The sequence below is a fragment of the Felis catus genome, chromosome D2 (assembly GCF_018350175.1).
Source record: "Felis catus isolate Fca126 chromosome D2, F.catus_Fca126_mat1.0, whole genome shotgun sequence".
NCBI classification, from domain to species: Eukaryota; Metazoa; Chordata; class Mammalia; order Carnivora; family Felidae; genus Felis; species Felis catus.
Genome location: NC_058378.1, coordinates 16,887,599 through 16,913,317, shown reverse-complemented (window position 1 = coordinate 16,913,317; position 25,719 = coordinate 16,887,599). Strand labels below are relative to the sequence as shown.

The following is a 25,719-nucleotide window of genomic DNA, read 5'->3' as shown; positions in this document are numbered from 1 at the left end:
AATTTCCCATGATCCCCCCCCCCGCCTCCACTGGAATTTACTTAATAACTACATAATCAGGCAAAAGCTAAAATAGAAAATATCCTGAGAGCCTGTATTTTTCCTCTTAGTTGATTATGTGATTTTTTTTTTAATACCTCAAACCAATTTTGATAGCAGATGTTTTTCCTTACAAAGGTGACAAATGTGAGGATTTATAAACACAGGTGTGCTCCAAAGGCCTAGAGCTTTATTCGGAGTCAAATGTGGGCAAACGGAATGCAACGATAAGAGGGGGAAGGAAAACCGTTTCGAAAACCACACCAACATTTCTTGCTGAAAATGTTTTACCTTCTGCTTCCCAACTTGGGGTGGCAGTTCTCCTTTAAAAGCAAACAAAAATATGTTTTGCCAAATACCCAAACTATGTGCATGCATCTGAAGCAACAGAGCAAGGAGACAAGGTGGAGTTACCTTCTGCAGGTTACCCAAGGTTGAGAAGTATTTCCTCCCCAAAGGGCAGCTACAGATGGGACACCTGGAGCAATGCCTATGCAAATAAGTGCTGGCAAAGAGTCCCTGAAGTACTTTGAGAAGTCATCACGGGTTATGAAACTTTGTGTTCTGATCGTTATGGGAAGCAGTGAAAAGCAGTTTGAGTAACACAGCTGTCAACAGCTGAACAGGAGTGGTGGCTGGAGAAAGAGAATGAATATGGCTGATGTATGTTTTTTGGACAGTTGAGGTCTTCAGAGGGGCCAGTCCAGCAGAATTAGGAAAAACTACCCTTTCTCAGACTGTGGTATAATAAATACGGACTTTAAAAGTGTTTGTAAATTATGGGCTTCTCTGGATCTAGAGGGAGACATATTAAAATGATTATATTTCTATCAGAGGGGTTCCCCCCCCACCCCCCTGCCCCCATGGTCAAGTCATCTCTAATCAGGGAAGGAGGATACTGGTGGATGTTAGCAGGGGCAGACCTCCCACAAACTCAGAATTATTCGTCCCAAATGTACAAAGCAAGAGTCTTCAGAGCCTATTTAATCCACAAGGAATTTGGTTAATCAATTCACGTATTCAGAGAGCAGTAGGTATGCAGAAAGGTATGGATGGATGGTCGTTACTTTCTAGCTTCGGAGTTGGGAGAGGCCCTAAAGCTTACCCAGGGCAGAAAACCTTCCTATGACACACTCCGGCCTGCGGCTCGAAAATACCGCCATGTTCTAGCCAAATTGTTTCATTTACTGTTTCTCTGCTCCTAAATTAACAAGGAGGAAAGACCGTGTGTACAACACGTGCCCACAAGCGTCACCAAATATACTTGTGTTTTCCCCACTAGACCTAGGCCATCCAATTTACCAAGTCTTACCCTGAGTTTTATCTAGAAGATGCTGGATTGCCACTCAGTTACCCATCTTGATGACACGAACCTCATTCTTCAAAAAAACACTTACAGAGACTTACAAGCGCTATGGGTTCTGGGTGGTGGTACCTCGTAGTAGTAAGTCTAGTAAGATATGGCAGTACCTGTCCCAAATAAAAAGCTCACAACTTAGTGGTGCACACCTATTATTATTATTATCAACCTCTCTCTCTCCCCCTTTTTGGAGGGCGACGTAGGGAGAAGGGTATCAAAGCTAATATTTAATTGAGCACTTACTATGCGAAAAGATACTCTTCTAAGAGCCTTAGCATGAACTCACTTCGTCCTCAAATAACCCTAGGACGCAGGTACCATTCTATCCCTATTTTACAGATAAAGAAGCTGAGGAACAGAGGTTAATTACCCTCAGGGTCGCACAGTCACTCAGTGGCGGAGCCAGCAGGCCGTCTAGCTATAGAGACACAAGGAAAAAGGAGTAAAGCGAGACCGGGCGGAGAAGGGGGCAGAAACGGGGAGACAGGCGGGGAGCAAGGGGGAGGAGCGCAGAAGGCGGGTTTTGCCCTCGTCAGAACGCTTACTGATTTTCATATCTCCATCATTTGACCTCCAGGTGTCACGCCCAGGAATGGAAAGTGTAAACTCCCAACTCCCCAAGGTTCGGCCTCGAGGCTGAAAAGACCTTCTCATTGGTGATCGAGGGCTCGCTCTTCCTCGTAACCTGGTCGGGACAGCCGCAGGGCCAGCAGCTGCGGGCGAACTACATTCCCCACTACTCATCGCGCGGAAGGCTGGGTCCACACGGAGGAAACGCGGGGGTGTTCCAAGGCAGCCTGGAGGAAAAAAAAAAAAATCACGTACATATTCCGCCTCTTTCCACTTTCACACACGCCTCGCTTCCGTCGTCTGTTTTATTAACAGACCATGCAGTGAAGTGTGTGAAGGCGTTCTGTCTTCAGGCACAGCAGAGGGCAGGCACAACGACAGCGCGCGGGCGCGAGGTCCCCGGGCCGTGCGCGGGGCGGAGCCAGGGGCGGGGGGGAGGGGGCCGTCGTGCAGGCCGGAAGTGTGCGAGGGCGGAGGGAGAGGCGTGAGTGGTTGCAGCCGCGCGCTTCCGGCCAGTGCGTAGACGTCGGCCGGCTGCAAAGGGCTCCTCGGCAGGTCTCCGGCCGGCACCTTGCGCACTCGTCTGGCTCCAAGGCCCTCAGTCTCCGCTCATCTCGCCGTAGGCCGTGACGACATGAGCAGCAAAGAAGGTGGCGTCCTCGGCGGCACTGGGCGTTATTTATTCAAAGGGGGAGGATCTCCATCCTTTTTGTCGGATTTTCCACCTCTCTTCACCCTTGAGGGATGCCCTCTCCCCTTGCAGGCTCGGGGAGGCGGCGGCCCCGGTGATTTCCCGGCCACATTGGTCCTGTTGACACCTCTCTTTTTCTTAAAGACCTGTTATTTTTAATCTTAGTTCGGTAATTGCTCCACCTTGTGCCAGATCAGGGAGGCCATTGGTGGAAGCCTGAGTGAGGTGAGCTGAAGGTTTGGGGAGAAAAAGCAAGGCTGCTTTTCTGCGAGTCCGCTGGGAAAGCCTGTAAGGCGAGAGCCCCGTGGACGCTGGTTTAAGAGGAAGGAAGGGGTTAGCTGACGTTACGTTCTAAGTCTTGTTGGTGGAAGAGCCCTGTCCAACTTTTTTCTCCTTCTCTACATAAGGATCAGGAGGGTTCAGGAAAAGGAAGCATGACAATTTCCCACATAACCAGAGAAGAGAAGGGAAGGATGTTAATTCATCTTCACCTGTGATGTTGGCCTTCAAATGTAAGTTCTCTGTAATGTAAGTTGACGAAGGGAAGAGAACTAAAGAGGTTGTAACAAGGATAATTTAGACATGTTGTGCACGCAAAAAAAAAAACCCCAAAAAACAAAAAACCAGCCCATCAGAATTTAAGATGTGGGTGTGTGAATCTTTTACTTTTCCTGGAGGTTGGCTATGGGGCTAGGTCTGTCATTAAAGTAGAGATTACTGAAGTCTTGACTTTTTTTTTTTTTTTCATTACAGGTCTACAGGTAAACAGTTAACATCAGACATGCCATATAACTAAAAATTATTGTGTACTTGATATATAAATAAACGTCAGATGTGTATATAATATGTATATATATGTGTATGTATGTGTATATGTATGTGTGTGTGTGTATATATATATATGTAGTTAATAACTTTTTTTTTTAATTTTTTTTTCAACGTTTATTTATTTTTGGGACAGAGAGAGACAGAGCATGAACGGGGGAGGGGCAGAGAGAGAGGGAGACACAGAATCAGAAACAGGCTCCAGGCTCTGAGCCATCAGCCCAGAGCCTGACGTGGGGCTCGAACTCCCGGACCGCGAGATCGTGACCTGGCTGAAGTCGGACGCTTAACCGACTGCGCCCCTGTAGTTAATAACTTTTAAGCATGTGATGGTTTTGTTTTCTCAGCCAGACTTTTGAAGACAGGGACCACACTTTTGTTTTGACTCTTAACAGTTTGCACAGAGTGGGAACTCTGTTAGTAAATCATATATATACGTGTTATGTATATGCTATTCGTATACATAATGTTTATGTGTATGTATGTACTTTTTCACAGTTGTCCTTTTAACTGGGTCAAGTTGCTCTTTATTTCAAAACAAACCCTGAAACAAAATTCTCCTTCCCTGTATCCTCCAGCCACCCTCCTATCCCTTACAGTTTTTGTGGTTCAGGAACCTGAGAGGGCTTGAGCTGTCCTTTCCAACTTGGAGTCATCTGAAGGCTAGATTGGGGCTGCAGGATCCACAGCAGTTGGCAAGTTAGGCCTTCTGCCAACAGCCAGCTCTCACTTCCTCACATGGTCTCCTCCATGGGACTACTTGAGGGTCCTGATGTTACGGCATCTAGCTTCCCCCAGCCAGAGCAAGGAGGAAGCCATAGTGGCCTTATGCCCTGATCTCAGACATGATACATAGTCACTTTTGCTACCCTCTCTTAGAAATGAAGCAGCTTAAAAACTTCATATTTAAGGGGAAGGGAATTAGTTTCCACCTACTGAAGGTGGAATAATTTGTGGGCATATTTTATTTTATTCATTCATTTGTTCTCAAGTTAGTTAATGTACAGTATAGTCTTAGGTTTAGGAGTAGAACCCAATAATTCATCTCTTATATATGACACCCAGTGCTCATCCCAAAAAGTGCCCTTCGTTATTAATGCCCATCACCCATTTAACCCACTGTCCCCCCGTCAACCCTCAGTTTGTTCTCTGTATTTAAGAGTCTCTTACGGTTTGCCTTCCTTTCTCTTTTTATCTTATTTTTCCTTTCCTTCCCCTATGTTCATCTGTTAAGTTTCTCAAGTTCTGCATATGAGTGAAATCATATGATATGTCTTTCTGTGACTGATTTCACTTATCATAATGCCCTCCAATTCCATCCACATTGTTGCACATGGCATGATTTCACTACTTTTCATCGCTGAGTAGTATTCCATTGAGAGTGTGTGTGTGTGTGTGTGTGTGTGTGTGTGTGTGTGTGTGTGTATGTGTATGTATACATACACCACATCTTACTATTATTATTATTTTTATTCTCAAAAAATACACTGTCTTGGCTTCAGGAGTAGAACCCAGTGATTGATCACTTATATATAACACCCAATGCTCATCCCAACAAGTTCCCTCCTTAATGTGCAGGCATGTTTTAAAACCACCACAGCACTTACAGTGATCTTCAGAGGTATAAGACCACTTGTGATTGATTAGAGAGTGTATTGATAGGACTGTATACACAGTGGAAAACCTGCAATGGGCCACCTATTCCCCAGCCTGATACTCTGTGGCACATCTGAGACAGAGCTGCTTGTTTCCAAGCACATGTTGCTTTGTATGTTTCTATGCCTTTTCACATGTAATTCTTTAAGCTCGGGGTTGCTTCTCATTTGGTACCCCCATTGTCCATCTGGTGAACTGTGGTTTTTTCCTCAAGACCCCGCTCAAGTAGCTTCTTCCTTTGAAGCCTTTGTGATTTTTCTCTCAAGCAAATTTATTGACTGATACTGCATTTGTTAATTATCCATTCATCCATTCAGTCATGAAATACGGATCATCTATCATGTTCTAGTATGTGTTAGGAGTGAACAAGAAGAATGTGGACCCTGCTTTCCCAAACCTTTACATAGATTTATTGTGTATTTTATTTACTTATTTACAGTTTTGTCTTATACTGGACTAAGCTCGAGGATAGGGTTTGTCTTATATAACTTTGTATTCATGGTATTTGATTCACAGTAGTCATTAATGTTCATAATAAGTAAAAACTTTTGATTGTCTTGAAATAGTAGACAAAATCCGAACTTAATTATTATCTCAATAATAAAAGGGCAGATGTCTTTGGTTCTTGTCAGCCTGTTATTTGGTTAATAGTTTATTCAAGTTTTGGGTTTTTTTAATTCATGCAAAATACATCTGGGTGCTCCCTATGGGGCAGGCAGTTTGCTGGGTCTTTGGTAACAATGCTTCTGAAATAAAGCGGTTATTAATTAAGAGTTAAGTGGTTTATGGGTATTTTAGTGACTAGGGCTTGGAAATTCAGAAAGTTGAAGTCATTAAAAGTTATAAACTTTAATTTTTTAATGAAATCAATTTTTTTGAGGGGGAGATAATATTGCATATGATTAAAACAAGGTAATTAAAAATGTTATGTAACTTAGGTAGTTGGAAGGAATTTTTTAAAGTCCTGTGTGATAGTTCTGTGATAACAATCTCATGTTTACTAGATGGGGTATTTTTTTACAGTATATACATCTTATTGTGAGGCTGTGAGTGGCAAAACCCAGTTAAAGCATACCTGTGTTCAAAGAACACAGTCTGTAATTTCCAAATACTTTAAAAGTAAATGAGATGATTTGCTCTTTATTTTTATATTTTATATCTTATATGTAGAGTAAATAATAGTTAAATAAGAGTAAATAGTTTAAGAGTAGATAAGAGTTAAATAGAGTAAATAATAGTTGCTCTGTTGTGCCTAATAACAATAATAGTTGCTCTATTGTTCCTATCAACAATGTTTGATAGGCTCAAAGTATAGAATATGCATGCTTATGGTTGTAATAATGTGTTCTTAGCATTTCAGCAGGAACTTGATGCAAGACATGACAAATACGAGAGACTTGTGAAACTTAGTCGGGATATAACTGTGGAAAGTAAAAGGACAATTTTTCTCCTCCATAGAATTACAAGGTGAGTAAATATCTCTAAAATTTGTTCCAGTGGCATACACTTTGATATGTGTTATATACATACTTTGTAATGCTTTATACTTCAGTGGACAGTACCTAGCTGTTAGAAGATTCTGTGATTTATTCTATGAATACTGGGATTGGAGGATGTTAGCAGCAAGAAGATTTTAAGAATAAATATTTTAATCAGAATAGGGAGGAAAGTTTTTTTTTAAGTATTAGTTTTGAGAGTCAGTGTGAGTGGGGGAGGAGCAGAGAGAGAGAATCTTTTTTTTTTTTTTTTTTGGTTTTCTGATTTTTAAGGAAATAGGTATTTCTTTTTTCTTTTTGTTAAATTTACATCCAAGTTAGTTAGCATATAGTGCAACAATATGCTAAAAGAATTTCAGGGGTAGATTCCTTAATGCCCCTTACCTGTTTAGCCCATCCCCCCCCCCCAACAACCTCTCCAGTAACCCTTTGTTTGTTCTCCATATTTAAGATTCTCTTATGTTTTGTCCCCCTCCCTGTTTTTATATTATTTTTGTTTGAGAGAGAATCCTAAGTAGGCTCTACACTGTCAGTACAGAGCCCAATGTGGGGCTCAAACCCACAAACCATGAGATCATGACCTGACCCAAAGTTGGACACTTAACTGACTAAGCCACCCAGGCTCCCCAAAAGGGAAAGTTCTTATTTTCAGAGCAACTAGGAATTTTGTGTTGTTAAGAGCACTCAGTGATACAGGTATTGTTTGTGAAAATATTAAATTTCTAGTGATTTACCAGAGCTTATTACGTTAAAGCTTTACTTAGGTGATATATGCAAAATTTCAATATTAGATAAATGTGGAAATCTGCTTTATTTATGTTCCCATTCGTTTTCCAACTCATTGCAATCTGCTTTTCTGCCTCACAGCTATTGAGATTGCCCTTGTTACCCTCATATTGCTAAATCTAGTACATACTCTTAGTTTACATTTTTGCAGCATATGATACTACTGACTAATTTTTTGAAAGTTCCTTTTCCTACAGCTCTGAGACATCTTTTCTTTGAAATTCCTTTCTGTAGGATTTTGTTATTTTATTTTTCTACGTAGGCTCTGTATATATCCTAGATTCCTTGGTTGTATGTATGTAAAAGAAAACAGCTTAAACTAGCCTAAGCAGAGGAGGAAAATAAATTTTAAAGATTCAGGAATTTCTTATGAATGCAGCTGAGTATCTTCGTCTTTCATCTTTGCTTCTTTGTTTGCATCCTTTTTCATTTAATCAGCTTTCTTTGCTTCTCTGTTTTATTTATTTATTTATTTATTTTTTATTTTTTTATTTTTTTATTTTTGGGACAGAGAGAGACAGAGCATGAACGGGGGAGGGGCAGAGAGAGAGTGAGACACAGAATCGGAAACAGGCTCCAGGCTCCGAGTCATCAGCCCAGAGCCTGACGCGGGGCTCGAACTCACGGACCGCAAGATCGTGACCTGGCTGAAGTCGGACGCTTAACCGACTGCGCCACCCACGCGCCCCACTTTGCTTCTCTGTTTTACGTGAGGTTAGAAAGTGCCCACCCTGGGGCACCTGGGTGGCTCAGTCAGTGTAGCATCCATGCTGTCAGGCCCTGTGTCGGGCTCTGTGCTGACATCAGGCTCTATGCTGACAGCTCAGAGCCTGGAGCCTGCTTTGGATTCTGTGTCTCCCTGTCTCTCTCCCTTTCCCAGCTTGCGCTCTGTCTTTCTCTCAAAAATAAAATAAGACATTAAAAAAAATAAAAAAAAAAGAAAGTGCCTTTCCCACCAATGCCCAGGGAGAGATTGTTACAAATTACAAATGCCCCTAGAAGGATTTGCACTATGTATCTTATAAAGCATTTAGGGAAATCCAAATATAATTTACCATTTTTTAGTATTAAAAATATTACTGAAGTGTTCTATTCACTCATTTGCAACTTTTAAGATAACTCTCTAATAGTTTAGTTTTTATTCTATTAAGTGGAAGTGAATTTGCCATACATAGATTTCTTGGAATTAGGCACTGTTAACCGTTTCTTCATCTTAACCTGACTAAAATTTTTGCTTGTTTTTTTTAATGAGTTCTCAGTTTATATTATGAAAGGAAATTAAACTGTTTTTGAACTTGAGCTTGTGGAAAGAAGCAACACTGTTTTGATTAATTATGAACAGTTTTTCAATACATATTGCAATTTAAAAACAATTGACATCAATATTCATCGGTTTAAAGAAATAACAGAACTGTGGCAGAGCATCTTAATATTTTAGAAAAAGCCATGTTATTTTGTAAAGTCATCTTGTAAGGATTTCTCTACCAAAAATAATAAATTCTTATTATAGTAAACTTAGAAAATAGTAATCGTCAGAATAAATTGTAGAAAAATAAAGATACCGAATGAAAGAAGTCAGTCATAATACCAAAGATAGCTACTGTCAGTGAGCAGATTTCATATTTTATGCACTTTTTTTTAAAGTTCTGTGCCTAATGTGGGGCTTGAACTCATGACCCTGAGATCAAGAGTCGTATGCTCTACTGACTGAGCCAGACAGACACCCCTGATTTTACTTTTTTTTTTATTTTACATATTTTGATTTGATTTGATTTTTTATTTTTTTTTCTTTTTTTAAATTTAAATTTTAGTTAACAAATGGAATATTGGTTTCAGGAGTAGAATTCAATGATTTATCACTTACATAAGCAGCCAGTGCTCATCACAAGTGCCCTCCTTAGTACCCACCACCCATTTAGTCCCATCTCCCACCCACCTCCTTCCATCAACCCATAGTTTGTTCTCTATCATTAAGTCTCTTGTTTATTTCCCTCTCTTCTCTCCCCCTCCCCCCACTTCCCACATGTTCATCTGTTTTGTTTCTTAAATTGATTTTACATATTTTTTTTTTAATGTTTACTTAATTTTGAGAGAGAGATGGAGCATGAGCAGGGGAGGGGCAGAGAGAGGGGGAGACACAGAATCCAAAGCAGGCTCTAGGCTCTGAGCTGTCAGCACAGAGCCCAACATGGGGCTCGAATCCAGGAACCATGAGATCATGACCTGAGCTGAAGTCAGACACTTAACTAACTGAGGCACCGAGGCGCCCCTGATTTTATGTATTTTTAATAAATATAATAAATAAAATAAAATTATGGTTTTGAGTTAGAAGCATCCAGATACAATATTAATTCAGTCCTATGTTTGTTGATACTTATTATTTTTATAAATTTTTTAAATGTTTATTTATTTTTGAGAGAGAAAGGGAGAGAGGGAGGGAGGAGCAGAGAGAGGGAGACACAGAATCTGAAGCAGGCTCTGGGCTCCGAGCTGTCGGCACAGAGCCCGACGCAGGCCTGGAACTCACAAGCTGTAAGATCATGACTTGAGCCGAAGTTGGATGCTTAACCGACTGTGCCATCCAGGTGCCCCTGTTTATTGATATTTAGATGATTTCAGTTTTTCACTAACAAAGCATCTGGCTGGTATATTGATTATAGTGCTCCTGATATGGAAGAGATTTTGACAGAATCAGAAGTGAAATTGGATGGTGTTAGACAAAAGATCTTGCAAGTAGCCCAGGAACTCTCAGGAGAAGACATGCATCAATTTCATAGAGCCATTACCACAGGTAAGTCCAGGTTCACGTCAATGGTAACTTTTTTTTTTTTTTTAAACCAGTGTGTTACATGATTTCTGTGTGGGTTGCGTTAATTTTAATTGACACTTGGTGAAATATTATTAGCTTTTAAAAATTGGGACTTCTGCATAATAATGTAAAGGTAATCCAAAAACATTAAATTGGCTTTATTTTTCTGAGTAGAATAGTCATCGATAGCTCTTAATAAAGTAATTGAAAAAAGACCTAACAGAGTGAACTTTAGCCTTGAGGGCATAGGGTGTATTCATACAAGGCACGTCGCATTTCCCACTATGGGGATATCTTACTGGTGGCTCTAAGTTTCAGTTTCAGGGAATGTATCACCTAGCCAGATGGACCCAAACATCTCGCAGGGCGACTCCATAGTGGAATTTTAAGATAGTACTGGGTTTTATATAAACACGAATCACTTCAAATATATACAGATGAATCGCATAAATAGTGAAGTGCTTGGTTCTTTTCAACCTTTTTTTTAATGTGAGTTCACTGACCGGAGAGGTACTGTATAATTAAGAAAGACAAATTCGAAGGTTGATTTATAGAAGTATGTGAAATTATATGTTCTTTCTATCAAATAGCAGATTCCACTGAACTCCAGGCATTTCATCATGAGAAATGAGTTTATGTGGTATCTGCTCAGTGTATGTCCAATTTTAGGGTGAACATTTATAATTTCAGTTGTTTTCAGAAATGTCAATCTGTAGTATGTTCAGATGTCTTTTGTTGTTGTTGCCCAATGATTACATGTACAGTTGACCCTTGAACAATGCTGGGATTAGGGGCGCTGACCCCTTGCACTGCCAGAAATCTACATAAAACTTTTGACACTCCCCAAACTTAACTACCAATAGCCAACCATTGACTGGAAGCTGTACCAATAATGTAAACGGTTTATTAACATGCATTTTGTATATTATGTGTATTTATTGTATCTTACAATAAAGTAGGAGAAAAGAAAATGTTATTAAGAAAAACACAAGGAAAATACATTTATAGTTCTGTACTAATTTATTGAGAAATCCACGTATGTATGGACTATTGCAGTTGAAACCCATGTTGTTCAAGGGTCACCTGTGTGTGTGTGTGTGTGTGTGTGTGTGTGTGTGTGTATTTTCTATTGAGGTATAACTGACATATAACATTATATTAGTTTTAGGTGTACATTGTATATATTATGAAATGACCACCAAAATAAGTTTAGTTAACATCCATCACTGTACATACAGAATTATTTTTCCTTATGATGAACTTTCAGGATCTATTAGCACATTTTAAGTAGGCAATACAATATTATTAGCTATAGTTGGCATGCTGTGCATTGCATCCCTAGGACTTTAGACGTTTGTACCTTTTGAGTCCCTTCACCCATTTTGCCTATCTCCCGCCTCTGGCAACCACTTGAAATGTCTTTTGATATTAGTGAAAGAAAGTACCTGCTCACCTCAGTTAAAGCTGGGGTGTATTACTAGAAACTGAAGTGATAACTCAAACAGTTAATGAAGACTCATTATAGTACATTTCTGTCATTGTTATTTACTACCAGGGATTTGTTTTTTTAAGTAATAATAGTGCATATAATGGAAAAGGTTTAATGAACTCAGTCTGTACTGTCATGTGGCACGACCTTGACCATGACAGATTCGGCACGGCTCGGAGAGAAGATCAGAGTATCGGTAAGATGGGTGAAGCAAAAGCTGAGACAATCCTCGTGAAGAAAAAGTGATAATATCTTCATGATCTTGTAGCAGAAAAGATGTTTTAAAAATGACACAATCATTGCAGTGCCTGGGTGGCTCAGTCACTGGTTAAGCATCCTACTCTTGGTTTTGGCTCAGGTTATGATCTCACAGTTCGTGAGTTTGAGCCCTGTACCGGGCTCTGTGCTGACAGTGCAGAGCCTGCTTGGGGCTCTCTCTGTCTCTCTTTCTGCCCCTCCCTCACTTGCCCATGGGTGCACGCATGCTCTCTCTCTTTCTCAAAATAAATAAATAAACTTAAAAAAAAAATTGGGGCACCATGGTGGCTTAGCCCATTGAGTATCTGGTCTTGGTCTTGGCTCAGGTCATGGTCTCACAGTTTGTGGATCGAGCCACGTCGAGCCCGTGTCAAGCCCTGTGTCGGGCTCTACACTGACCGTGCAGAGCCTCCTTGGGATTCTCTCCCTCCTTCTCTGTCTCTGCCCCTCCCATGCTCATGCTCATGGTCTCTCTCTCTCTCTCTCTCTCAAAATAAATTTTAAAAAATGACACAAGCATTAACTGCTGATGGAAAAATGGATCAATTGAATTTCATCAAAATTAAGACATCATTTATCAGACCTCCTTTTCTTAAGTTGAAAAGGCAAGCTGAAGTCTGAGAGAAGACATTTACATTTATGTGTTGGGTAAAAGACACATACACAGAATTCCTACAAATCAACGAAAAGACAAGCAATTTTAAAAATGGACAGGGACTCCTGGCTGGCTAGTTGGTAGAGCTTGTGATTCTTAATCTCTGGGTCATGAGTTTGAGTCCCATGTTAGGTGTAGAGATTCCATTTTAAAAAAATGGACAAAAAACTTGAACAGGGGTCTTATAAAAGTGAATATTCATATGGCTAAGAAGCCTATGAAAAGGTGCTGAGCATTATTGCCTAGAGTGATGCACAGTAAAGTCAAATGAGATACTATTCACTCACCGGCATGATTAATTATAAAGACTGATGATGCCACTTTTTTTTTTAAGTTTATTTTTATTTAGTTTGAAAGAAATAGCAGGCGGGGAGGGGCAGAGAGAACAGGAGATAGAATCCCAAGCAGACTCTGCACTGTCAGTGCAAAGCCAGATGTAGGGCTCAAACTTAAGAATTGTGAGATCATGACCTGAGCCAAAGTCAAGAGTCAGATGCTTAACTGACTGAGCCCCCTGGGCGCCCCTGATGATACCACTTTATTATTATTATTAGAGAGAGAGAGCATGAGTGGGGGAGAGAGGCAAAGGGGGGGGGGAGAGAGAGAGAAAGAATATCCCAAGCAGGCTTGATCCCATCACCCTGGGATCATGACCTAGGCTGAAATCAAGAGTCAGGTGTTCAACTGACTGAACCACCCAGATGCACTAAGACTGACAATATACTTTAAAAAACTTTGGCAGTATCTAGCTAAAAACATGCTCCTACTGTATGATTCCTTTTGGATATGTACCCTTAATAAAAGTGAGGTTTATGTCACCAAAAGACAAAGGCAAGAAAGCTTGTAACAGCTGTAGTCATAATATTCTAAAACTGAAAAATGACCCAGACAGGAGAGTTGATAAGTACATGATGGTATATTTGTACAGTGTAATACTACATAGCAATAAAAAATGAGAAACATGCATCCCAGCAAGTATGAATGTCACATACATTCTGTTGGGCAAAATAAGCAAACACAAAGGCGTATCTGTACTGTATAATTCCACTTATGTAAAGTTCAAAAAGGCAACATTAATCTAGGGAGTTAGAAGGCAGGATAGTGGTTATCTAGGGGTAGAGGTTAGGGGCAGGCGTTTCTGACTGGAGGCATGAGGGAACCTTCTAGAGTGATAGAAATGTTTTGTTTCTAGCTGGATGGTGTTACATAGTTGTACACGTATGTAAAAATCCATTAGGTTAAACATTTGAGATTTATGTTTAAGATTTATGCAGCTTATATATAAATTATAAGTATCTTTTTTTTTTTTTTTTTTTTTTTTACAAAGTCACTGTTGACATTTTCTTAGTTCTTTTTCCAGAGCTGATCTTTGTATTGGGAAATCACATCAATAATCTCTTCACGGCCGGGGCACCTGGCTGTCTTAGTCAAGGGTGTGTGACTCTTGATGTCAGGGTTGTGAGTTCGAGCCCCACTTTGGGTGTAGAGGTTACTTAAATAAATAAAACTTTAAAAAAAACCCTTCGTGGCAGTCTTGTGGTGAAAATATGTGCCATGTTTAGTGAAAACAGCCATACCATTCATATTAATGACGTCCTTTGTCAGAATCCCTTTGGTGAGGTTTCTTTTGGGCACCCTGACATTTCTAGTTGTTAGGCTGGGCAGATAACGTTTGCGGCAACGTTTGCCTTGTTCTCTTTGATCTCCTGAAATTTTTATCTGCCTCTTCCAGTGGAAGTGGATTGGGGAGGAGGTAAGCTTAAACATCCAGCACGTTGACCTTTGTCAGTTCTCAGGGTTGACTGGAATCCCAAAGTGGCATTTCCAGGCCACAGACATGTTGTAGGTCTTTTCATGGCTAGAGATCAGGAGGAGTGGTATTTATCATTTGTTGATACGTGAGTAGTATACTGCCGTGAGGAGTGCCAGTGACTTAGTGCTCTTGTTCCCTCCCCTAGAGCTGGAGTAGTAGCTTTGACCACACTAGAGGGATCCATGGCAGGCAGATTTCAGTCATGGTGGTCCTGCTATGTGTAAATAGGCACGCGTGTATAATCTCAAGGACTGTAGTAGGTGGTGAAGTTGGTACTGGGGAGCAAGTTGGATCTCTCTCAGTTTCTAGAAAGTCCTTGATCTGGAGAAGCAGTATGGTCTAATGTCTTCCTGCATCAGAGTAACCAAATCCCATTCTACACCTTCTAAACATTCGATTAACTTGGGTAACTAGAGGCAAGAGTTGGAATAACTTCCATAAGCTTGATCATTTTTCTGTCACATCGTGCAGTAAGCCTATCTCATAAAAATTCATGGCAACATAATACATATACTAAAAGCTGACTACAGTTGTCTTCACTTGACTTCAATCCGTGCTTAAAACTTTTACACTTCGGTAAAAACTTGCATATTTTCCTCACAGTGTTGGTGCGTTGTCATGTGATGTTGTATTTAGATCTGAATTTCAAGTTAGTTCAAGGTTAAGCCCTACGAACCCAGGCAACTTAAAGTTCTGGCAGGACATTGTAGATCTGCTTGATTTGGCCCAGTGATGTGTTTGGTATGTTCTTCATTCATCACTGAGTAAAGTGTAAGGAAAGACTTTAAACCAGAGCGAGGACCATATGGATAGTGATATGAAAAGAAACTAGAAAGTTGCACTTGGCTCATGGAACAAAACAGAGAAATGCAGAAAAAAAGGCCAGAGGAGTATCAGTCGTGTTTCTTAGGAAGGAAACACTGCACTCTTGGAAAGAGCTTAGGTAGGGCATTAATAAAATGGGAGCGATCTTTAGATTTTCCCACTTCAGTGTATCATCGACGATTATTTTAAGCACCATATTTCATTTTAGGTCCCTGTCTCTTCTTTGTCAGTTTATTTTAAAAATTTTTTTAATGTTCTTTTTTTTTTTTTTTTTTTTTTGAGAGAGAGGGCGAGCGGTGGAAGTGCAGAGTGAGGGGGAAACAGGATCTGAAACCAGCTTGGGGCTGATGGCAGAGAACCCTGTGCGGGGCTTGAACTCAAAAACTGTGAGATCATGACCTGAGCTGAAGTCAGACACCCAACCGACCCAGGGGCCCCTTTGTCATTTTTTTGGAAGATTAGCTACGTATGGATTAAAATTTTAAGGGTTCCCTACATCTCACTTTTCTGTAGTAAGTCCTTAAAATGAGGTTCTTTAAGTGGAAACAAAAGTTTTTTTTTTTTTTTCTTTTAAAGTTAAGGAATAAAGCAGTTCAATAAAGAGGTATCTGGGACTTAAATTTTTGCTGACAGATATTTTATTTGATACCATAAGGTTATTTACAACTAGAGAAGCATTAACAATATGATGCTTCTGAATAGCTTGCTGCTTGTAATTGTTAAGTGCTTGTTTTGGTGTTACTCCAAATAGTTCTTCTTTTGACTCGAAGATAAAACAATTCTGGCATTGAACTAAAGGAGTTCTGTGCTTTTCCTCATTAAGAATAGTGCTAATGGCACGCAGAGCATTTCCCTAAGGGATACTTGTGTGAGCTCAAATGTCGAGTATCCTCCTAATAATTGAACAACAACAAAAACTTAGGTCTGTTTTCTACACATTTCTTATCGGAGTAGATTACAGATTGTCCCAAGGGATGGTTAAACAAATGAACAAATAATTAGTTGCTTGAAATAAGTCACTTAAAAAAATGTTGGGCTCTGTCATGTTTTTGTTTTGTGTTTTTCTCCTGTGGAGGAATTAACAGTTGGGGGAAAATGTTCCCCATCTCAAAGAAAAAAATTGTTTATACCACTCTGATAATAATGAAATTATTTAATTTTGAGACATTTTGGTGCACATAACTAAGTTCAGACCCTAACTAATATTTTAATTCTCTTATTCAGGAATGTGAATGATGTGTTAAGTGGATGTTTTGTGTCAGAGATTTTTTTTAAGCCATTGTTCTTTGTGACCTTTGCAGTATTCCTAAGTTAGAGATATTATGTTGTGACCTTTGCAATATTCCTAAATTACAGATATTATATTTACTGCTAAGTAAGTGGGGAGTCTCACAGTGTTTAAGCAACTTGCCCAAGATAAGTTACTATAAGATATGGTTGGTTTCTTACCATATGGATTTAATTTACCTGTTGACTTTAATTTTTTTATGTTTATTTTTGAGAGAGAGACAGAGACAGAGACAGAGTGAGAGCGGGGGAGGGGCAGAGAGGGAGGCACAGAATCCGAAGCAGGATCCAGGCTCTGAGCTGTCAGCACAGAGCCCGACGTGGGGCTTGAACTCACGAACTGCAAGGTCATGACCTGAGCCAAAGTCTGATGTTTAATTGACTGAGCCACCCAGGTGCCCTGAGATTTATTATGTCTTAAAAAAAATTTTTTTTAAATGTTTATTTAGTTTTGAGAGAGAGAGAGAGAGAGAGAGAGAGAGAGACTATGAACAGGGGAGGGACAGAGAGAGAGGGAGACACAGAATCCAAAGCAGGCTCCAGGCTCGGAGCTGTCAGCACAGAGCCCGATGTGGGGCTCGAACTCGTGAACCATGAGATCATGACCTGAGCCACAGTCGGATGCTTAACCAACTGAGCCACCCAGGTGCCACTGTTATTTCTTAAAATAAGTCCAGAGGTGGGGAGAATTTCAGGAAGGACATCTCTTCACACTTCAACATACGTTCTGATTTTGTGCAGTGCAGCTAGGGGGCAAGCTGCAAAATTATGTTATTTGAGGGGTGGGGAGACTGGGGAGTTGCTTTAAGTCCAGAGATGCAGCTGTGAGGATTTGTGTTGTGCAGCTGAGTTGTGGCCCCCATCTGTGAACCTCCAAAGAAATGTGCTAAGGGGACAAGCAGATAGCATTTGGGAGGTTTGTCAGGAACCAGTGATATAAACAGGTGTTTCATGCAAAGCATATGTGCTCAGATTGCGTAATAGTCCTTGAGGTTGGTTCAGCAGAGCTTTGCTTTGTTTGAGACATACCCCATGATGGTGAGGGTAGCAACACATAGGGGAGAGGTCTGGGGGAAGGGAATCTGCCCTGGGCACACCCTTCCCCCCAGCCCCCCCAAAAAGTGGCATCCAAACTTTTCTTCTCTTCCACTCCCTTTATATATATCCCAGGGGTTAGAGAGAGGATGATGAGAGAGGAACAGAGATTTGATGAGTGTGGAGAGAGTTGGAAGCTGACATGGAGGCAGGCTCCCCACACAGTCAGGGTCCCCGGTCACCAAATGACTGTCATTTTAATGGAGACAGTCACGGGAAGAGTTTGATGATGTTCCCGATATCAAATCATGCCTCTGACAGTGGCTTCATTTAGGTAAAGAAAGACAAATGCAACAAAAGATCTTTCCATCAGCATCTAAAAATCAAGAAATAATTTGAGAGTTATCAGAATGATTTGATAAATAACTTATGCTGTATCTTATAGCACTTGATAAGCAGTTTTATAATAAACAGAGTTTAGCATAGTAGTACGATAGTACAAGAATGTATTTGAAATTTGCGGTTTATATTGCCTTACATAACAATTATGTTCCTGTGAAAAGAGTTGGAATATTACTGCAAGGGACAAGGGAGTTGACGATGCTGACAGGAGACGTTTAAGGGATTGCTATCACGAGTAAGTGAGATAGGAAGAGAATGTGATCCTCTGGTATTAGCAGAGTCATCTTGGAAGGATTTAGAAGATCCCCAGATTACTATTAACTTTTCTACTCATTCATGTTTGCTTTTTGAACAGACAAAATCAACTGACGGAGGTGAAGTAGAAAGAGAGCTTTTGCTGTCAGACAGGCTTGGGCTTATGTGTTTTCTCTGATGTTCCTTAGATCCATAACCTTGGAGCACAGTATGCAACTTGTTTAAATTTCAGCTTTCTCACCTGTTATGGGAGAACAATAGTAGCTGCCTCACGGGTTGTTTTGAAAACTAAATGAAATATGTGTATGGGAGGCATTTCTTACTTTGTTTGGCACATCACTGTTAATGTGTTTGTGTTCCCTTCTGGAATTTAGCAGAATTAATCTGTAATAGTGTGCTAAATTAAATTTATTTTCATTTTGGATTAAAAACTCAGTAATACTTATTTTCTGAACACATACTCTTCAGTGCTGAAGAAAAAGCCCTGTTCAAACAGACAGTATCCAATTAGGCAAAATCCAAATTAGTGAACTTGTGTTTGTTTTACTGTTGATAGTATAATTGGATATACTCTACAAAGCTAAGGCTTATGGATATATTTTCGGTGTATAATTTATATATTTGAGAGTAGATTTTTTTTTTTTTTAGCAGAGTGGCATGTGAATCAAACCTGCATCTGATTTTACTTAAACATTTCAGGGATCTGAAAAAGCTAACTTTTGAAAAAAAAATCTGATGGTATTCTTAAAAATAGCTGGGTGGCTCAGTTAAGCATCTGACTTTGGCTTGGGTCATGATGTTGTGGTTCGTGGGTTCTGTGCTGACAGAGCCTGGAGCCTGCTTTGGATTCTGTGTCTCCCTCTCTCTGCCCCTCCCCCGCTCACGCTCTGTCTTTCTCGCTCTCAAAAAATGAATAAACAGTAAAAAAAAAAAGTTATAAATGTAATTTTTAAAAATTGAGATACAATTTATACACCATAAAATTAACCCCTTTAAATTGTGTAATTCATTGGTTTCTTTTTTTGTTTGTTTGTTTTTGTTTTTTTTTAGTGTTTATTTATTTTTGAAGGAGAGAGATACAGAGTGTGAGCAGGGAGGGGCAGAGAGAGAGGGAGACACAGAATCGGAAGCAGGCTCCAGGCTCCAAGCTGTCAGCACAGAGCCCAACGCGGGGCTTGAACCCACAAACCGTGAGATCATGACCTGAGCTGATGTCGGACACTTAACCAACTGAGCCACCCAGGCACCCCTGTAATTCGTTGCTTTTTACTGTGATTATAAGTTTGTGTAGCTTTCACCACTGATTCCAGAATGTTTTCATCACCCTGTAAGGACACCCCCTACCCATTAGCAGCCACTCCCCATCTTCCTTCCCCCATGCCAAGCCTAGGCAGTCACTATTTGACTTTACATCTCCATGGATTTGCCTATTCTGGATATTTCATATAAATAGAATAATACAGAATGTGGCCTTTTGCGTCTGGCTTTTGTCACTTATGATAATGTTTTCAAGGCTCTCGTATATGCCCTAGCACATGTCAGAACTTTATTCCTTTTTAAGGCTGAATAATATTCTCTGGCGCATATATACCACATTCTGTTTATCCATCAGTCGATGGGCATTTGGGTTGTTTCTGCTCCTTGGTTATTGTGAACGATACTGCTATAAACATGTGTTCACAAGCCTTTGTGAACCTGTGCTTTCAGGTTCTTGGGTATATATATACCTAGGAGTGGAATTGCTGGGTCATATGGCAGGCAATTTTTTTAAAACACTGAAAGCCTAGGGGTGCCTGGGTGGCTCAGTCGGTTAAGCGTCCGACATCAGCTCGGGTCATGACCTCGTGGTCTGTGAGTTCGAGCCCCGTGTTGGGCTCTGATCTGCCAGCTCGGAGCCTGGAGCCTGCTTCGGATTCTGTGTCTCCCTCTCTATCTGCCCCTCCTCCACTTACACTTTCTCTCTTTCTCTCCCTCTCTCTCTCCCTCTCTCTCAAAAATAAGTAAACATTAAAAAAAAAAATTTAAAACACTGAAAGCCTGGAAAAAAAAGGCTAGTTTAGAATGAAACCTCTGCCTGGTCTGTTTGCCTTTCTTTATATATGCTTTTGTGTTTTGTTTTTTTTTAATTTTTTTTAATCTTTATTTTTGAGAGAGACAGTGTGAGCAGGGGAGGGGGCAGAGAGAGAGAGGGAGACAAAGAATCTGAAGCAGGTTCCAGGTTCTGAGCTGTCAGCACGGAGCCCGACACGGGGCTCGAACCCATGGACCACAAGATCATGACCTGAGCCGAAGTTGGGCACTTAACTGACTGAGCCACCCAGGCGCCCCCTTTATATATGGTTTTTGATGGAGATTTGGACTGGGTGTATACTGCTTAAATATTATAAGAATAAGTGAAAATAATCAGAAGCGTTTAATTGGGTTTCCTTGTATATGTTCTAATAGGAGAACATGGAGAAAAATAACAAATTACATAAAAACAACCTACAGACTTCTCTCTTACTGGCAGCTGATTCTGTAAATAATTCTAATTGGATTTCATCCAAGGCAAAAGCAGAAGGGGAAGGCATTGTTTGATGGAATATGGCAGTAGGTTGAAATTTTTCACCTTGGGGATTATTCACTGAAAATAGCGGATGTCCTTTTTATCAAGTTGAAACATAACTTGTTTAAACATCCTTTTACCTAGATGTGACCGAAAATGCTTTTCAGTGTTTGGGGCCAGATGTCCTTGAACTCTCTGTGTGGTATATCATGAAACCTAATAACCATGAAGCAAAAATGGCCACATCATCCATGAAGTAACTTTAAACAAACACATCCCAGGGACAACTTAGATGGTGACTTTAGATACACTTGAAAATGTACTGTTTGACAGCCACGCACATTAATATAGACTGACACCACAGATGGATTTTGAGGGCTGTTGTTCTGTATCTCTTTCTGCCCCCGTGAAAAATAAATCCGATACCTTGAAGACCTCGAATTCTGAACTTTATCAGTTTGAACTTTATCTTATAAGAATATTTCTTTCTTGGGGCGCCTGGGTGGCACAGTTGGTTAAGCGTCCGACTTCAGCCAGGTCACGATCTCGCGGTCCGTGAGTTCGAGCCCCGCGTCGGGCTCTGGGCTGATGGCTCAGAGCCTGGAGCCTGTTTCCGATTCTGTGTCTCCCTCTCTCTCTGCCCCTCGCCCGTTCATGCTCTGTCTCTCTCTGTCCCAAAAATAAATAAACGTTGAAAAAAAAAATTAAAAAAAAAATATTTCTTTCTTAGTGGACTTAAATCCAAAGTACTATATATTAAGTAAAATTGGAGAATTCTGAACATTTGAATACCAGATTTTAAAATAGTTTTGCCAGAGCACTTAAAGTTTCCTAAAACCAGTAAGAGTAGGGAGAGATTATTTTGAAGAATTTGCTAAACATTTGAGTCTCTTTCTCAAGGTGCTTTGGGGTGGGGAGAGGAGAAAGTTGTGAAGACATCATTCATTCCCTCAAAACTCTGGGGTGCAAAAAAACAGGCATTCATAACTTGGAGCTGGCTGACTAAGTTTTATGTAGTGGGTATGAAGAAATGCCTTGACTGGGTGTATCAGAACATGTCAACTTTTTTTTACAGGTAGAAGAAGATTTGAGAGAAGGCAACATAGGCACAGAATAGCACAGAATCATGAAAGTATATGGTGTGAGAGCCTAGAGAATAAAGTTAAGGCCTGGAGAACAGCTGAACTGGGGATTTAGTGGGGGAAAAGTTTGAGAAAAAGTGAAAATGTTTTGTATGGACTTGAACGTAAGGAGGCAGGTAAAGCGGGAAGGGCACGAGCTTCTGGGTTGTAGGAATGTTTTTTTACTATGTGACCTGGGTGAATTTCTGAATTTCTTCTGAGCCTCGGTTCATCTATAAAGGAAGGATAGTGATACAGTCATGTAAGGTTATAATCAACATTAAAAAGATGGATGTAAAGTACCAGATACATTATCTTCTGTATAACTGACACTCAAGACTTAGTAAGCTGCTACTAATATTTTATTTATATTTTTAAAAAGTTTTGTTGGAGGCTTCAGGGACTGGGAGATGTTTGTATACTTCTGTTCATAGCAGCATTATTCACAATACCCAAAAGGTGGAGGCAACCTAAGTACCCATTGATGGATGAACGGATAAACAAAATTTCACATGTCCATACAATGCAGTATTATTCAGCCCTAAAAAGGAAGAGAATTCTGGCACAGGCTAGAGGGTGGATGAACCCTGAGGACCTTGTGCTAAGTGAGATAAGCCGGCCACAAAAGGATAAGTTCCATACCATTCCACTTCCACGAGGTAAGTAGAATAGTCAGATTCAGAGACGGAGAAAAGAATGCTGGTTGTTAGGGGCTTGAGGGAAAGGAGAAGGAGGAGTTATCTAACAGGTATAGAGTTTTAGTTTTGTAAGAAAAAATAGATGGTGGTGACGGTTGCACCACAGTGTGAATGAATGCCACGAAACTACACACTTGAAAATAGTTAAAATGGTTAGTTTTATGTCGTCTGCTCTATTTGGTGAGTTTAATACTACTGCATATGCATTCATTTGTAAGAATGCAAACATTTTAGCAACAACTTACTACTGATTTTTACGTCATTCGGCAGTGCTTTGTTGCAGAAGCAAATGACGTTTCTGTGTTGTTGCCGTATAATCTAGTTTCACTAAATGGATTTTTTTTTTGACATGTCATTAGGAAGATTAGTTCCTACCATTCTGAATTTGAAAAGTACCATAGAGATCATTGTATCTAGTACTTTTGTTTTACAAATGAGGGACAGGCCTGGGAGTTGGTTGGACTTAGTTGATTTTATTAACTACAAATCATTTTAAGAATGTATTCGTTGGAACCGTTTTCCATGCTTTGAGTGGGCTCATGTGGATAAAACAACTGTACAACTGATGAATTTTGCCAAATATATTTTTCCAGTCACAGAGGAGTGTGGTTTTACCACTATAGATAGCATCTTGGTTAAAGAAAGTCCATTAAGAATCAGGAATAGTTTTTGTTTTTTTTTAATTTTTTTCTGTTTCTTATTTATTATTGAGAGAGAGAGAGAGACAGAGTACAAGCAGGGGAGGGTTAGAGAGAGAGGGAGACGGAGAATCTGAAGCAGATTCCAGGCTCTGAGCTGTCAGCACAGAGCCCGATGTGGGGCTCGAACTCACGAACTGTGAGATCATGACCCAAGCCGAAGTTGGATGCTTAACTGACTGAGCCACCCAGGTGCCCCAGGAATAGTTTTTAAAATACTGGTTTGCTATTTCACTGCTTGTCCCCCCCTCCCATTGTTGAGCGATAAAACTTAAAATTATTTCTCTTTGACTATTCAAGGCATTTCATCTGTATGGTCCCTGTACTAAATTTAGCTCCATTTCTACCCTTTCCATTTCATGTCCCACCACTCCTTAAAGGACTTCTAAACAAAGGGACATCTACTCTGGGATGCTATCCTTAAGCATCATGAAGAAGGTCCTAGAATTTCAGTTTTGAACAGGATCAAGTTCTTCCACATGATTTGACATGATTTGCCCTTGCTGATCTTTGTAAGCAAATTAGTGCAATATAGTGGTATTTGTTCTAGAATCACTAGAATGATTTAAGCCACCTTGTTTAGAGAGCTGAGGTGGTCAGAATCCTTTTGATGTTGTTTTAACTTTTTAAATATTTTTGTTTTTGAGAGAGAGGGAGAGTGTGAGCCTGGTGTGGGGGGGGGTGTGGGGGAAGAGAGAGAGAGAGAATATCTTAAGTAGCTGCATGTTGAACGGGGCTTAATCCCACACAGCTGGGATCATGACCTGAGCCCAAATCAGGAATTGGATGCTCAACCAACTGAGCCACCTGAGTGCCCCCAGATGTTGTTTTATTTACTTATTTATTTTAATTTTTTTAATATTTATTTTTGAGGGAGAGACAGAGCATGAGCTGGGGGAGGGGGCAGAGAGGGAGGGAGACACAGAATCTGAAGCAGGCTCCAAGCTCTGAGCTGTCAGCACAGAGCCTGATGCAGGGCTCGAACTCATGAACTTGGTCTCAAGTGAGACCATGACTTGAGCCAAAGTCAGACGCTTAACCGACTAAGCCACCCAGGTGCCACCCCTCCAGATGTTGTTTCAAGTAGCAGGTTTCCTGTTTCCCACTGTTTGTAATCACTGCATGTGTATTACATTTTAATTTTTTATTTCTCCATGATTTTATGGGTTTTTCCCCCAAAATGGGCACTTCCTTGTTAATTGAATGTTCTTATAAAACATAATCAAAAATTATTAAATAGTTTTTCAGAAATGGATCTACCTCATTTAATCATGTTTTTTGGTGTCTGTTTGTGCAAGACGGGCTAAGCACTAGGGATAGAACTGTGCTCAAGGTAGTTGTGGTATTGCCCTCCTAGCAGAGGATACTGCTAGGTATTAGATAAGGAATTTTACATTATTGAAATACAACTTTGATTAGTCCTAGAAGGGAAAGGCACACCGTACTAGGAGAACATCTAATAGGGGTTTGGCTTAGAATGGGGGTTGTCTGAGGCAGTTTCTTCAGAAGTTGATACTTCCTGGAACCCTACAGATTTAGTAACAGTTTATTAGGTGAAAGAGTGAGAAGACCGTGTTATGATGCTGAGGGAAGAGCATATAAAATCCCTTGAGGCAAGGGAGGGCACAGTATAGGTGAAGAACTGAAAACCGTAGGCACAGAAAGTGAAGGAGGTTACAAAAGTCTTGCATTATAGACACATTCATGTTCTCTGAATTCAGCTTAAGCATTTTGCCTACTAGCATTTCATAGTCAGGATTCTCCAGAGAAGCTGGAGAGAGAGCAGGCGAGGGATTAATACATGTGTTTATGTTTAAAAAATTGACTCATGATTGTGGGGGCTAGCAGGTATGAAATTTGCAGACTAGACTGGAAGGCTGGAATTTTAATACAGAGTTGATGCTGCAGTCTGGAGTCTGAAATCTGCAGACTGGAAATGCAGGCAAGCTTTCTCTGTTGTAGTTTTGGGAAACCGTGTTCTTTGTTCATAAGGCCTTCAGCTGACTAGATGAACAACCTCCGCCCACCCCCATTATGGAGGGTAATCTGCTCTACTCGGGAGTTCTACTGATTTAAATATTAATCACATCTAAAAGTAGCCATTGTACACAGTATTGCTGTAAGAGAATAGAAAATAGGCTGGTTTAGTTTAAGCGATAACCTCACTTCTGGTATCTTCTACCTTGACTTGCACATTGGAACTCATACCTTGACCATCAGATCAGCTTGAGATTATCGGTGTATAGATGTGATTATCCTCCTTCAGGCTTACACTATTAAGCTGAGACAATGACTGCTTGGTGGTGTCACTGAGCCATAGCTTGAAGGTTCAGAGAAATCTATGTTACCACCTTCAGCTGGTACATGACATAGTCCTGGTTCCTGTGCTCTCCCATCCCTGTCGAT

The 25,719-nt window shown here is 40.3% G+C and overlaps 1 protein-coding gene and 1 long non-coding RNA gene across 2 annotated transcripts in view; one reads left to right on the top strand and one right to left on the bottom strand.

The window, feature by feature from the left end:
* Positions 1-995: 995 nt before the first annotated feature.
* Positions 996-2,395, bottom strand: LOC123380755. Its single transcript, XR_006586909.1, has 2 exons — positions 2,287-2,395; positions 996-2,196 (listed from the first exon to the last, which is right to left on the bottom strand). It is a non-coding gene; the product is annotated as an uncharacterized LOC123380755 (long non-coding RNA).
* A 45-nt stretch (positions 2,396-2,440) lies between these two features.
* Positions 2,441-25,719, top strand: part of TSNAX (translin associated factor X) — a 32,276-nt gene continuing 8,997 nt past the window's right edge. Inside the window, exons 1-4 of the mRNA XM_003993916.6 lie at positions 2,441-2,619; positions 3,068-3,172; positions 6,494-6,608; positions 10,084-10,214. Of these exons, the coding sequence (XP_003993965.1) occupies positions 2,604-2,619; positions 3,068-3,172; positions 6,494-6,608; positions 10,084-10,214 (367 nt within the window). The 5' untranslated portion in view covers positions 2,441-2,603. The remainder of the gene's footprint in view (positions 2,620-3,067; positions 3,173-6,493; positions 6,609-10,083; positions 10,215-25,719) is intronic.